Raw genomic sequence first — 12500 nt, forward strand, 5'->3', positions numbered from 1 at the left:
CAGCGGCGAAGGCAGACGAGGGGGTGCTCGCGACGGTGCCGGGAGCTGCACGCCCGAGGAAGGCCGGCAGCGCGACCTGGCCGAGGTGGAGACGCTCGTCGCACATAATAAAGATCCTCTATACCCCGAACATCAGCAACCCCCTCCTGTTTCCCCCCGCGCTGAGATAGTGCGACCAAGGGGGCCCCTTTCCCACCCCCTGCCAGACACTGTCCGCGAGGCCCGCGGAGTGAGGCGCCATCGCCGCTCCGCGTCTCATCACCAGACGGGTAGGCGCGACCCGGTCTCGGCCTCAGGCCCGCCTCATTCTTGGGGGTATTCTTTCCTTGGTTTTGGGTATGTGTTGTCGGCGCCGTCTGTGAAGTAGAATTGTATAAGTGTTGCCGTGTGCTCGGTAGTCGGTATTAGCTCTGCATTGTCTTCGCTTTTATATTTGCTTTTTGTGTAAATGGAATTGTGTTTTCTTTTTTTTGTGTGCTTTTGGTGGAATTGAAGATGTGTGCTTCCCGTGTGCCGCGAATAAATGTGCTTTATTATTGAACTGTTCTCCCGCTTCGCTTCGTCTTTTTCTCCCATTGAATCCTCATCTTGCTTCACGTAAAGGGTTGGTAGTGGGCTGAATACGCCCGATAATTAATCGAACCGTCGGGGTCGACGATAACACCGCTCGGTTATTCTGATAGTACGGAACGGGTCGCTTAAGTAGCCCGTGTCCGAAGTCGACCTGCGGCGAGGTGCGATCGCCCGGTCTACCCTCCGCGTGGGTACTTAGGTAGGTCGAATTTGGCGAACAACCCTATCCCACGCGGGGGCTGATTGGCTCGATCGCGGTGAGACCGAAAGGTCCACCCGTGACTGGTTCCCGGCGTTAGTCCGAGAGGGTCACGACTGGATTGTCCGTCCGGTGGGCGACGTGCCGCGATTCGAGTTACGTGGCCGTCAGCACGCCGGCGGGCGCGAAATCCGCAACAATATTATAATGCAAAGATGAACTGATTAGATTTTGAGGTCAAAGGTCAGAGGTCATGTCAGGTGAAAATGTGATGCTTGAGAACAACTGAAGGGATTTCAGTCAAACGTGGTACAAGTATGTGTAATGATGTAATAATGTGGGCGGAGGCATATCGGTCGACGTGGTGATGTCAAAGTGCCATTTTTGTTGCTCTTTGTGTAGTGTTGAGACTCGTGGAGGAGCTGGAATGCAGGACATAACAGAATGAACTAGAGGGGGAGCACTCGGGAGAGTGCAAAACCTCCGCCGCCAATACTGCTGGGTCACTCAAGTGAACCTTATATCTTATTCATTAAATATGTCAACAGTGCTGACAGAGTTAGTTCTTTTCTCCAACATTTTTTTTTGGGGGGGGGGGGTTGTAAATCACTTAAAACATGTAGAAATGCATGATTAGAAAAAAAAAAATCGAAATTTTGTTGAAAAAAAAGTTGCAAAGAAATTTTTTTTCTCTTAGAATTTTTTTTTTGGGGGGGGTTGGAAATCACTTAAAACATGTAGAAATGCAAAAAAAAAATTTTCTCTAAATTTTTTGGGGGGGATTGGAAATCACTTAAAACATGTAGAAATGCAAAAAAAAAATTTTTGGGGGGGGGGGGGACCAAGTCCAAAATCTAATGGCATGATCCTTGGACCATACCTACCCCCCCCCCCACCAAGTTTCGTCGAAATCCGTCGAGGAGTTTTTCCGTAATACTGTTCACAAACAAACAAACAAACAGAAAGGGGTGAAAACAGTAACCTCCGATCTTCGATGGCGGAGGTTGAAAAGACAGTTGGTTGGGGGGGGACCCACCAACAGCAGGGGGAAACTTGGAGGAAATTTTTTTAAAGGCATGGGGAGGAACTAGGGCTGGGAGGGTAGGGAGGGGTGACATGAGTGAACAAGCTAGATGCATTTGCACTCTCAATCATGGAAATGCAAGGAAAAACTGGGGAAGAATAAGAAATGGAACAAAACATAATAAAGAGGGTGAGGGAGTGGCAAGAAACCGTCTAAACTGGAATTTACGGGTTTGGGCTTGGGGAGGGTTAATTGTAGTAGAAACTGACCTGTCTGCATTGTGAAAGTAATAGGCCCAGAAATTCCACTTCATTGCGAGAGAGACCAATGATTTTGAAGTCCATGGTTTCCACAGCATCAAACTGAGCAAGATGTGAGGCAAGGGTGCCAGCTGTTCAACACAGACAAATATTTTGGGGCTTTTTTGTCCACCCTGAAGTGGATGATCTCCCCACTAACATTGAGTGAGGTCCAGCTGCACTATACTTCTGGACAGCCAAATCGTGCTCTCGACCTCTTCTTCCTTTTTTTTTTAATGTCTTTTTTTTATTCGCCTTAACCGTTCCTGAAAGGACGGGAGAGCCGATGTAATTTGTGTCAGTGTCTGTGAGTCTATAGACAGATCAACTTTAAGATTGTGAACACAGCCAATCAGCAACATCTTGCGACGTCGCGAAGCCACTCAAAGCGTGGTTCTCATTTGCTTCGTCTGGGCATTTATCAATGTGAATAATGAAAATGTTTTTGTCCAAATCGATTTATATTATTATTGTAATTTTTATTTCATTTTTTAATTTTTTTTTGACCCGACACTGCCCTTGGCCTTGGCAACTCATGGTACCATTTTCAACCTTGTGCGACTGGTGCTTTCGGAGATGCAAAACTGACAAAAAGCAATAGGATATTGCTATAGCGGTTTTCAAGAGCCATGTGCACCCCACAACCTGCGATGTAAAAAATATTATTCTCGGCCCAAAACAATGTGTAGAAGTGCTAAATAAGCATGACCTCTTGTACGTGAAAAAAAGAAATCGTGTACGAACATCTGAACAACCTTGTCAGTCATACATGCGACTCCAAGGCAGTTGACGTGAAAACTCAAAAGTATCTTCAGGAATCCTCAAGATGCATTGGGGGTGGGGGTGAGCCTAAAAAAACTTATTTTTTGTATCAATTTATAAATATCATTAAGGCTTTGCTTAACATAAAATATATAAATTTCTCTCCCCTGTGATGAAAGGACACCTGCCATGTAGTATTGGAGGGAAACTTTCACTTGAGTGGAACAGGTGTACACAGAACATGCACTACTGTATCACCTTTGACCAGGAATTATTTTGTGACTGACATTGATCAGTCTAAAAGAAAAGTTGCTTCATTTTCACGGCTCGATTAAGCACTTCACTAGCTCTTCCACAAACCTCGACTATGCATACAAAAATAGGGTTTCGCGTCTCTGATGCTTAAGATTCTTTTTTAATTTTTTATCTACTGTATCCTACAGTATTATGATTGTAAATTGATCCTTCGTTTTGTCTTCTGGTAGGTAATTTCGACTGATGAAGGAGATGACCTGATTGCAGCATCTCAAGCGAGAAAGGCCATGAAGAGGACAGCAACAGTTGGTATGTTTTTGGGGTGCTTGAATGCTTAATGTTTAACTGTTTTTGAAGGCTTAACTTTTGTTTTTGACTTCCATTTCACATGGTGGACGTGAACTTCCTTTACTTTTACTTATTTGAACATTTCCTCATTCAATTCATTTCTCCATCCATCCATCGAGACCATAGAGAGCGTTGGTGCTACCTAAGCAGTCTCCTTGGCTATTGGGCACAATCCTGGACGGGTCGCAACTCCGTCACAGTATACCAGCAAGCTAGCACTCATTTTTGCCGACCTCGGAAGGATGACAGGCAGAGTTAACCTGACCTGGTATTAATTCAACAGCCGAGTGGGATTTGAACTCAGGATCCTAGGATCCCAAGCCCACCACCCCAACCATTAAGCCAACACCAGGTGTAAAAATTACAGGCCTAGACCAAGAATCAAGCCCAGGTCCTATAGAAAACCATACCAGTGCTGTGCCATCTGAGCAATCTGGGTGACCCATTTCCCCATGGAATGCGTTTATGCTGATGCCACATCACCCATTTGCCTGATGTACGAGGCTTGGTTTATATCTGGAGTCCCCTGCAGTACGTTGTCCCGCTATGCAGAGACATGACAGAAGTAAATAGACACCATGATTTTAAAATAATTTATTTATTGCACATTTCAAGAACATTTGATCCATTTTAATACATACACTAATATTTAGTAGACTTGCCATTTGCAGATTTCAACACTTTTACTCTTTCAGGCATAGAACGAATGAGTTCTGAAATTTTCTCTTGTGGGAGTTCTGCCCAGGCTTCACACAAAAAGTTTCGAAATTCTGCCCGTGATGTTGGTTTCCGGAACTTTTTTTCCGCACAGCTCGATCCAATATGGCCCAGAGGTGTTCAATGGGATTCATGTCAAGAGACTGACTTGGCCATGGAAGTCGCTGGATCCCATTTCTGTCCTGCCATTCTTTGGTCATTTTTGCTGTGTGGCATGGAGCTCCATCTTCCATGAACAGTGTTGTTTTTGACCATCTGACCAGTGGAGAAGATGGGGAGAAATCCATTCTCAAGGATAGAAATGTATATCGTGGAGTTGATGTTGCCAACACACTCCACAAGCTCTGACCGACCAGCACTCCAGATTGCTCCCCACACCATCACTGAAAACCCACCGTGTTTGACAGTTGGCTGCAATTGGTTCAAAGAGAACTCTTGACTGGAAAGTCTCCAGACCCATACATGCCCAGTTAGAAAATTGAGCAAATTGGGACTCATCTGAAAAAATGACAGTTTGCCAAAATTCCAAGGGTCTGTTGGCCATCTCGTCAGCCCACTTCTTTCTCCTATGAATGTTGGCTGGTCTAAGAAGAGGTTTTCTCCTAGCTGCTCTCCCATCGTAGCCCAGTTGATGAAGGTACCGCACAGCAGTTCTTGAGCTAACTTGAACCTCCTCTGCAACATCTGCTACCTTGCAACGGAGAGTTTTCTCAATGGACCGTTCGACAGCTCGAAGACACCTTTCTGAGGACCCAGATTGACCAGAATGGGAAGCTGTTGATTCCTTGCCTTCGTTGGTGAATTGCACAATCACCCGATTGATTGTATAAAGTGGAATGTCAAGGTTATGAGCTATCTGACGCTGGCTGACTCCACCTTCCGATTGGCCAACAATTCGTCCTCTTTGGAAATCGGAAAGGTCGTGTGCTCCCTGGGTTTGAGGCATAGTTAATGGTCTTACAAGACCCAGGAACTCGTTTCTGCAAATAAATAGTCGAATATTAGTTCAAATCACTGAGTAAAACTTGCTTTATACAGATTAAATGAATAAATTTGAGGTGTCTATTTACTTCTGTAATGTCTGTACATTGTCACTTTGGCGACGTGTGTGTTCAACCTTCTCATGCAGTTTCTGATGTCTGTGGCTTTGTGTGTGGTTAAGGAAATTTTCCCAAGATTGATCACACATTATCGGGAGGCATGTTTTCTGTGCTGACCATGATGTGGATGGAATGGAGGCTGGAAACTAACACTGTGCACATAACAGTTTTGAGGTGAACCTGCAGCATCGGGACATCATTTAGGATGCATTACTTGTTTGCTGGCAGATTTTGAAGGTGAAGATGTCCAAAAAGAAAAGGTGGCAAAGGTGACGGGGAATTTGACCTGTCAGGAAAATACCCGTGCTGAAACATTTAATCGAGGTATGTATCTCGTCTGTTTTACATCGTTTTAAAATTTGGATGTATTTTACAACTGCTTCTCTTTGCAAATATTTCCCAGTATGGCGAAGGACCGGTTGTTTTTGCGTATCTCGGTGCTCTGTACAGTCCCCAAATGGCAAGTCTGATATGTGTAAAACCATCAAACCCCAGTGCTAACCTTCAGAGACAGCATGGATTGTGGTTCGTGCAAATGGCAGGCTTGATTTAAACTGAGATCGAAAACGAGTGAACAGGACGAATGAGGAAACAGGCCGTGCGTTTGATTGAACGACGGTGAAGGCAGTCATACACCCCAACATAAGGGCAAATTGGCAGCTACCTTCCGACAGAACCAAACGAGCAACGTCTACAAATCTCTCAACATTATTCTGCCAAATGCTGTCCAGTAGTCGTTTTAATCGCCATTGAATCTTTTTTTTGTTTGGTTGTTTGTTTGAGGATTCTTAAACCTGTTTCACAACAGCTTTTTGCACCACCAATCTCTGCACTCATCTTTCATTGTTTTTTTTTTCATCAAAAAGAATAATTGCCTTCCGGAGTTCCAGTGATTTTGTTTTTTGGGGTTTTTTGTTTTGTCTTGTTTCATTTCTTTAATAAAGTTGGTGATTAAAGGAATGTGATGGAGCATTTGTAAGAGTAAGTGTTAATACTAGTCTGGTAGATTGTAATTTGAAGGCTCGTTTCTGGGCTTCCAGTTATACTATTCCTGCTTTGGGTGGTTGTTGTTTGTTGTCCCCATGCTTTTTGAAACTAAATGGGCGGGGGGCGGGGGGTTTAATCTGGTCTGTCCGTCTGTCATGCTATCTCCCCTTAAACGCTTGGGCAGAAATGAAAACCATACTTGATAATTACGATCACCACATGGCACGAAGCTGCAAGGGCAGTGTCATTTTGGGTCTGTCCCCGGGAATGGGGTAAAAAGGTCAAATACCAAGAAAAATGCAACAACAGGCACATGTTTAAACATTTTCAATGAAACTTTATAATTAACATTGGGGGACGCATGAAATTAAATATGTAACAATTTTCTTCATTTTTACCCTGGGTTCATGCTCCAGGGGGTGTGGACTTGGGGTCACTGGGGTCAAAACGGGGATAAAAAAAAACAAACTCTAAATTTGATATTCCTGGTGGAATTTGTTGCCATCTTTCAACTTTGCTTTAGGTGGGAAGCATGGGTATTTGTGATGGTGTGCCATTGAATTTGCTCGTTATTATTATTGTTTTTATTATCATTCATAATAATAATAAACAAGTCAGATTAATAATAATAAATGGAATTGATAAATTCGGGGGATATCTCTCGGTATCCCCTGAATATTGCCCTAAACGTTCCTCAAACCATTTTAAAATTATTTGATGTGGATTGTCATGTGATTTTTTATTGTAAACGGGGTGGGGGTGGGTTTCATTGCTTTTTAAGGCTGTGATGTGCATAAACATTTATTTATTTTTACATTGTTGTACCATCACCTTTCGGACCAACTTTCTGGTTAGAGGCTGCCAATGTTGATCTTGTCATTTTATATTTAAACAAGACCTGAAAGAAAAAAGAAAATATATATATATATATATATATATATATACATACACACACACACACACACACACACACACACACACACACACACACACACACACACTACATAAATATAGGTTGTCTTGTTTCCTCCGACCGAGTGAAGACTTTTTCTCTGTTTCATGCCGAATAATTGTTTTTGTTTTTCTGCAGGTGAATCATCGAAACCAATGAACCAGCGTAAAGGCAGGTATGAAATGGCAGAGTTCAATTCACCTTTCTCTTCTTGTTTTTTTTGGAGGGGGGGGGGGGCTTGAGATGCACAGAGATTGAGATGTAACAAACAAATTTAGATTTGTGATTTTTCTTTTTTGCCACAGTACCCATGCTGCACCCCATATTATAAAGTATTCACTGATAATTTTGTTTGACGTGTGCTCAAAAGTGGAGGATTTTGTTGAATGGTAGAGTTTAAGGGAATGATGAGGATGGAGGAGCTCTGTAAATAATCGGTGCATGTAATCCTTTGCTTCTCTTTTCAGAAGAAATCAACAGGGGCCGTCTGGTCCCTTTAACCTCTTTGTAAGGAACACTCACTATTTTATAATGAATCATATTTTCCCAAAGCACGTAAAATATAATGCACATTTAAATTAAATATTTTGAAGTTTGTTTTTCAAAAATATAAATATATATATATATATATTTTTTTTTTTCCAGGATGACAATTTTATGAATTCAGGACTTGCCAACATCGTCATTCTCAATCATCTGGTTGGGCTTTTGTTTTGCTTGTTTGTTTATTTTATTTCTGCATGCTCCCTCCTGTATCCTAACATACTGTGTCTTTATCGATTGTTTCTGTGTACGACTGTGCTCGTTCATCGTGTTCTGAACCTATACCTATACCAATATGTCTGCTACAGGTAAATTTCAAAATATCATGTGATGAAGAAGCATCCTTGGCACTGAAAGCCTCACGTGCTCTCACAAAAGCTCTATTCGATTATCGTCTAGAAGTGCCGGTACCGACTCACAAACAACCACCCACACCTTCTTGATGCCACAGACTCTATATTAGTATGCGATGGTTTATTAATTGCTGATGATGTTTGATTGTGATGCATGTTGGTCAATTTTATTTTACTTTTTTTTTTCATTCATTCAGAGCAAAGGGAGGAACTACAATGATTCATACGAAATGCCAGGTGTGTTTGCGTCTTGTGTTGGATTTTGAGCGCATTTTCCATTTGGCTGAGCACTGTGTAATTGTGGATTTAGAGTACCGTATAATATATTGAAATACAGTCGAATGTCGAATATGTGCACACGGGCCTCCCCATTTGATTTCTCCTTTTAAAACAAGCACATATAAAAACGTCTTCTTAAGGCTTTGAAAATTGAAAATATCAACTCAAACATGACGTTATTTCATGTTTTATAGGTACATAAGTTTTAAATCCAAATTTCTTACACATCTGGTGTTGGTACTTACAAGAGTTGAACGTTCAAAACATCGTTCATCAAGGGTCGTAAAAGGGTGTTTTACGACAAGGGTCGTAAACAAAACGTTTTTCATCGTACGGAGTATGGTGTTTCGGTAATAGACTGATGAGCAAATCGGACATGCCAGTGAAACGTTGATCATACACCTGTGAAAAGAAGATTGCGATTATCGCGTTTTCCAAATCTTGTAAGATCCCGTACTGGGCGTGTAATAAATTCGGACCCAACACGAAGACTTTGATGCGAATGGTGAAGAATGAGGAAATTATTAATTGTTCAGAGTGCAAAAGTTTCGAAGAAGATGGGGAGCGGAAAACGTGCCTTTTTACCTGGACATGGAAAATGAACATGTTGCGAAGTTTAAACAGATACGTGCTTGAGCACTGGAAATGTATTTAGTATTTGTTTTTTCCGAGATACGGACAATTCCAATTGCAATGATGTAAAAACTGACATCTATGCAGCCAATCTGAAGAACATTTACCATGAAAAGCACCAGTCATGGATTTTTGAATAAAACGCATAGATGCATATGCTTATTATCCACATTCTACTGTATTAAATTATTTAATGGGTCATTGACCTCCCTGACCTTCTCGAGAGCAGGCCCTAACTGCTGCTGTGGTTGGCAGCGAGTGCTCTGGAAGCAGTAGGGGAAAGAGAGTGGCACTTATATATGTGGAAGAATTGCGTTGCTCAGTCGGTGGGTCATCCAGATAGCTCAGATGGCGGAGCACTGGGACAGTTTTCCAGAGGACCTGGGTTCGATTCCTGGTCTGGGCCCGTAATTTTTCCACATATATTTATGATGGTTCTATCCTGTTCATTTCTCATTATATTGTTACTTGCAACATTTAGAAACTCGAAAGTTCATAAAACACCTTACCCCTTGCAGTCTTGAGAAAAGGGTCTTTGACACTCTTGCTTTGCATTTCCGAGCACAATCGATATTTCCTACGAGCCGCAATTTTGTCTGAATCTCGATATTCCCCAACTCTGAGACCATGAACAGCAAATTTGGTTACTCTAGATCAGCGTTTCTCAACCTCTTTACCCTTGTGGAACCCTTGAAATAGTTTTCATGTCTCAGGGAACCCCTGCATAAAAATTATTATATACCATTATTAATATCTAGCTCTTTTATATTTTTATCGTAGTTCACGTGGTAAATATAACATTTTTTTTCAGATACCTGGTTTAAGGAAAAAATGACCCCCTTTTTGTCAAATTTATTGGTGATGAAAAAAAACAAAAAACATACTGCTCGTTTATGAGACCTCACACTGAGGTTTTAATTCACAAAAAAAAATTTTTTTTTTGTTTGAAAACGTCATTTTTGAAAGTGTTTGTCAACTCCGAGTCTGTTTGACAATTAATAAACACACCTCATGTAACTTGATCAACAAAACTTAAACAAATAAAGCTGAAGCAATAAAGGTAAACAGAAGAACTAACCTTGAGAGAGAGAGACTTCGTGCTAGGAAGCACAGAGAAGATTGATGGACACCCTGCATGCGTCCCGGACTTGAGTCAGTCACTCAATGATACACTAATCCGCCGCGTACAGGACGTCCACTAACCAGTGAGGGCGGTTTCACACTGGCGCCATATAGACATCGTTAAATACATTCCCTATTGTTGTTATAATTGTAAATAATATAAGAGGTTGAAGCCTCTATTATAATAACCAAGGAGTTTCCAACAATATGCCGTACGTGTATAGTAAAATTACGAATATTAAATCAAACAAAAACTACTCAAAAATACATTTGCCTATTTATTACTGTTTCTCGCGGAACCCCTAGCGACCTCTTGCGGAACCCTAGGGTTCCGGGGAACCCTGGTTGAGAAACACTGTTCGAGATTATGCAAAATGGCAACAAGTACTGCTAAACAGGTCATTGAAAGTGCCAGGGAGGCGATTTGTGTTCTACAGTGTTTGAATATTCAGTTAAATTGAAATAAAATACAGGTTCTAAAGGCTGGAGGGGAAAAAAAAATTCTGGAAGTTTACCGCCATTGATGCAGCGTCTTTTACACCACCTTATTTAACACGTTAAATTGGTTCCTTGTGCCTGTTGTTTGTCCTTCATGATGTCCCTAAAACAGTAGGCTTCCTGTTTAAAATGATGTTCAATTTTGTTTGGCTGCCATACAGACTGACGGCCAAAAAAAATACCTCGGTCCTCTGCACATGTGCACAGGACAAGATTCCATACAAATTGCAAAAGTACCGCTAAACTGCAGTTTTACGTTCCAATTTGTGTTTTACGGTGTTCAAAATATAACATTCAATTGAAATGAAGTAGTTTATCGGTCAGACTGACGTCTGCAGACAGACAAACCAAGTGAACCAATTGCTTAACCCTGCTTTTAGCTTTGTGTGCATGGGATAACAACTAGTTTCTAAACTGTATTATCAACCATTTGTGTGAATAAATCACATTGTTGATGCCCTGGAATACCAATGTCCGTGGTTTTCTTCTAGGTTTTGCTGGTGTTGGTTCATCTTCGTACCACTTTGGGAATCCTCAAGGGTGTCCGCAGGCGAGAGATGCGAATGAGATGGTCGGCGAAAGAGGCCATAACTCCCCCATGATCACAAACAAGCGTATGTAACTTTGCAACCCACTTTTTTTGTTCGTCTTCTTCTTTCAGTCTCAAGTGTACCCAGTCCATCAAAGATTTATTTTAATTTGCAATGATCTGCTCTATACCACTTATGAAGTTTGTACATAAATTGCTTGCAGGATAAAGGATGACAGGAGACATCCATGTACCTGAAGATAAATTGCAAGGACTGCTATGATGGATGGAATTTTGATTTTGGTATCTGACATGAACCAGGGATTCAGATGGGAATGCTGGAGGCTAACCCAGTTGTTATTTTGTGTTGGTCGTTTTTAACGATGCAGCTTTTTGCTGCAAATTCACACGGGTCATGCAACGTTGCAGGCCGACTACCCAAAAAGAAGACCTCCTATAACCGGCAAAGGCGTGCCAAGCGCCGCGTGAGTAACCATGGCCAGGAGACGGAGTTGTTGAAGCCTCCTTCCTTTGCCTTGCCTCCATCAACAGCCACCGCTTCATTTGGCCAGTCATACCTGCCTCCATATACCGATTATTAGGCCGATGTGCCCCCGTTTTGCCGACTTGTCCTAGTTTTCTTTTTTTCGATGTTTGAATTTTGAAGGTGTTCCGTGAAAGGACATTACCGATTCCTGACATTGTACAATTTTAACAAGTGCATTCGTCAGTCGTGTCCATAGTGATAATCATGTGATAATGTAAACGTACTCTGCTTATTTTGTGAAGTTGAATACATTTTTATTTGAAGCAACCTTTTGGCCTCTTCCTGAATTTTGATCTCCACCGCTCCGGATTGGTCAGTCTTCGAATGTTGCAGGTTCTGTAGTTTGCAAAAATCTCTTCCAGCATTTTGCAGGGATTGAATTTAATCTCGTCTCTTTACATATTCTACAGCAGTGGTGAACTTGTGCTCTATGCACCTCATCCTAACAACCCTGGACTTGCATGCTAATCACATTCGTAGGAGACCAACTCTCCCCCCCCCCAATTTTTTTTTTTTAATTTAAACATGAATTGTAAAATAAAACTGGTCGTTTTAAAAAGTACTGATTTGAATTTAAGTTTTTCTTATCACAGTTTAGGCTTTAACTGTTGTTGTTTTCTCTATCCCCCCCTACCCCCAACCCCTGAAGTTTGTCTACTTTGCTTGAATGAAGGGATAATTGCTGTAATGTAGTTACAATTTTGCAGACTCTTCTACCCACCTCAGACACCCGACAGTTTTTAACATAACTAAGAATGTACCTTCGATCACAACTCCATC

General features: G+C 41.6%; 1 protein-coding gene across 4 annotated transcripts in view; it reads left to right on the plus strand.

Moving 5' to 3' along the window:
• The window catches only part of LOC147030585 (uncharacterized), a 36999-nt gene extending 25012 nt beyond the window's left edge, over window positions 1–11987 (plus strand). For 3 of the 4 annotated variants that reach the window (XM_085874806.1, XM_085874808.1, XM_085874807.1), the window contains exons 8-16: window positions 3343–3421; window positions 5506–5601; window positions 7355–7391; window positions 7684–7723; window positions 7862–7915; window positions 8068–8166; window positions 8310–8349; window positions 11136–11258; window positions 11603–11987. In XM_085874806.1, the coding sequence (XP_085730932.1) occupies window positions 3343–3421; window positions 5506–5601; window positions 7355–7391; window positions 7684–7723; window positions 7862–7915; window positions 8068–8166; window positions 8310–8349; window positions 11136–11258; window positions 11603–11775 (741 nt within the window). In that variant the 3' untranslated portion in view covers window positions 11776–11987. The remainder of the gene's footprint in view (window positions 1–3342; window positions 3422–5505; window positions 5602–7354; window positions 7392–7683; window positions 7724–7861; window positions 7916–8067; window positions 8167–8309; window positions 8350–11135; window positions 11259–11602) is intronic. The other variant, XM_085874809.1, reaches the window with a different exon arrangement.
• Window positions 11988–12500: the final 513 nt, after the last annotated feature.

The sequence above is a fragment of the Eptatretus burgeri genome, chromosome 3 (assembly GCF_056783735.1).
Source record: "Eptatretus burgeri isolate ZD-2024b chromosome 3, Ebu_testis_v1, whole genome shotgun sequence".
NCBI classification, from domain to species: Eukaryota; Metazoa; Chordata; class Myxini; order Myxiniformes; family Myxinidae; genus Eptatretus; species Eptatretus burgeri.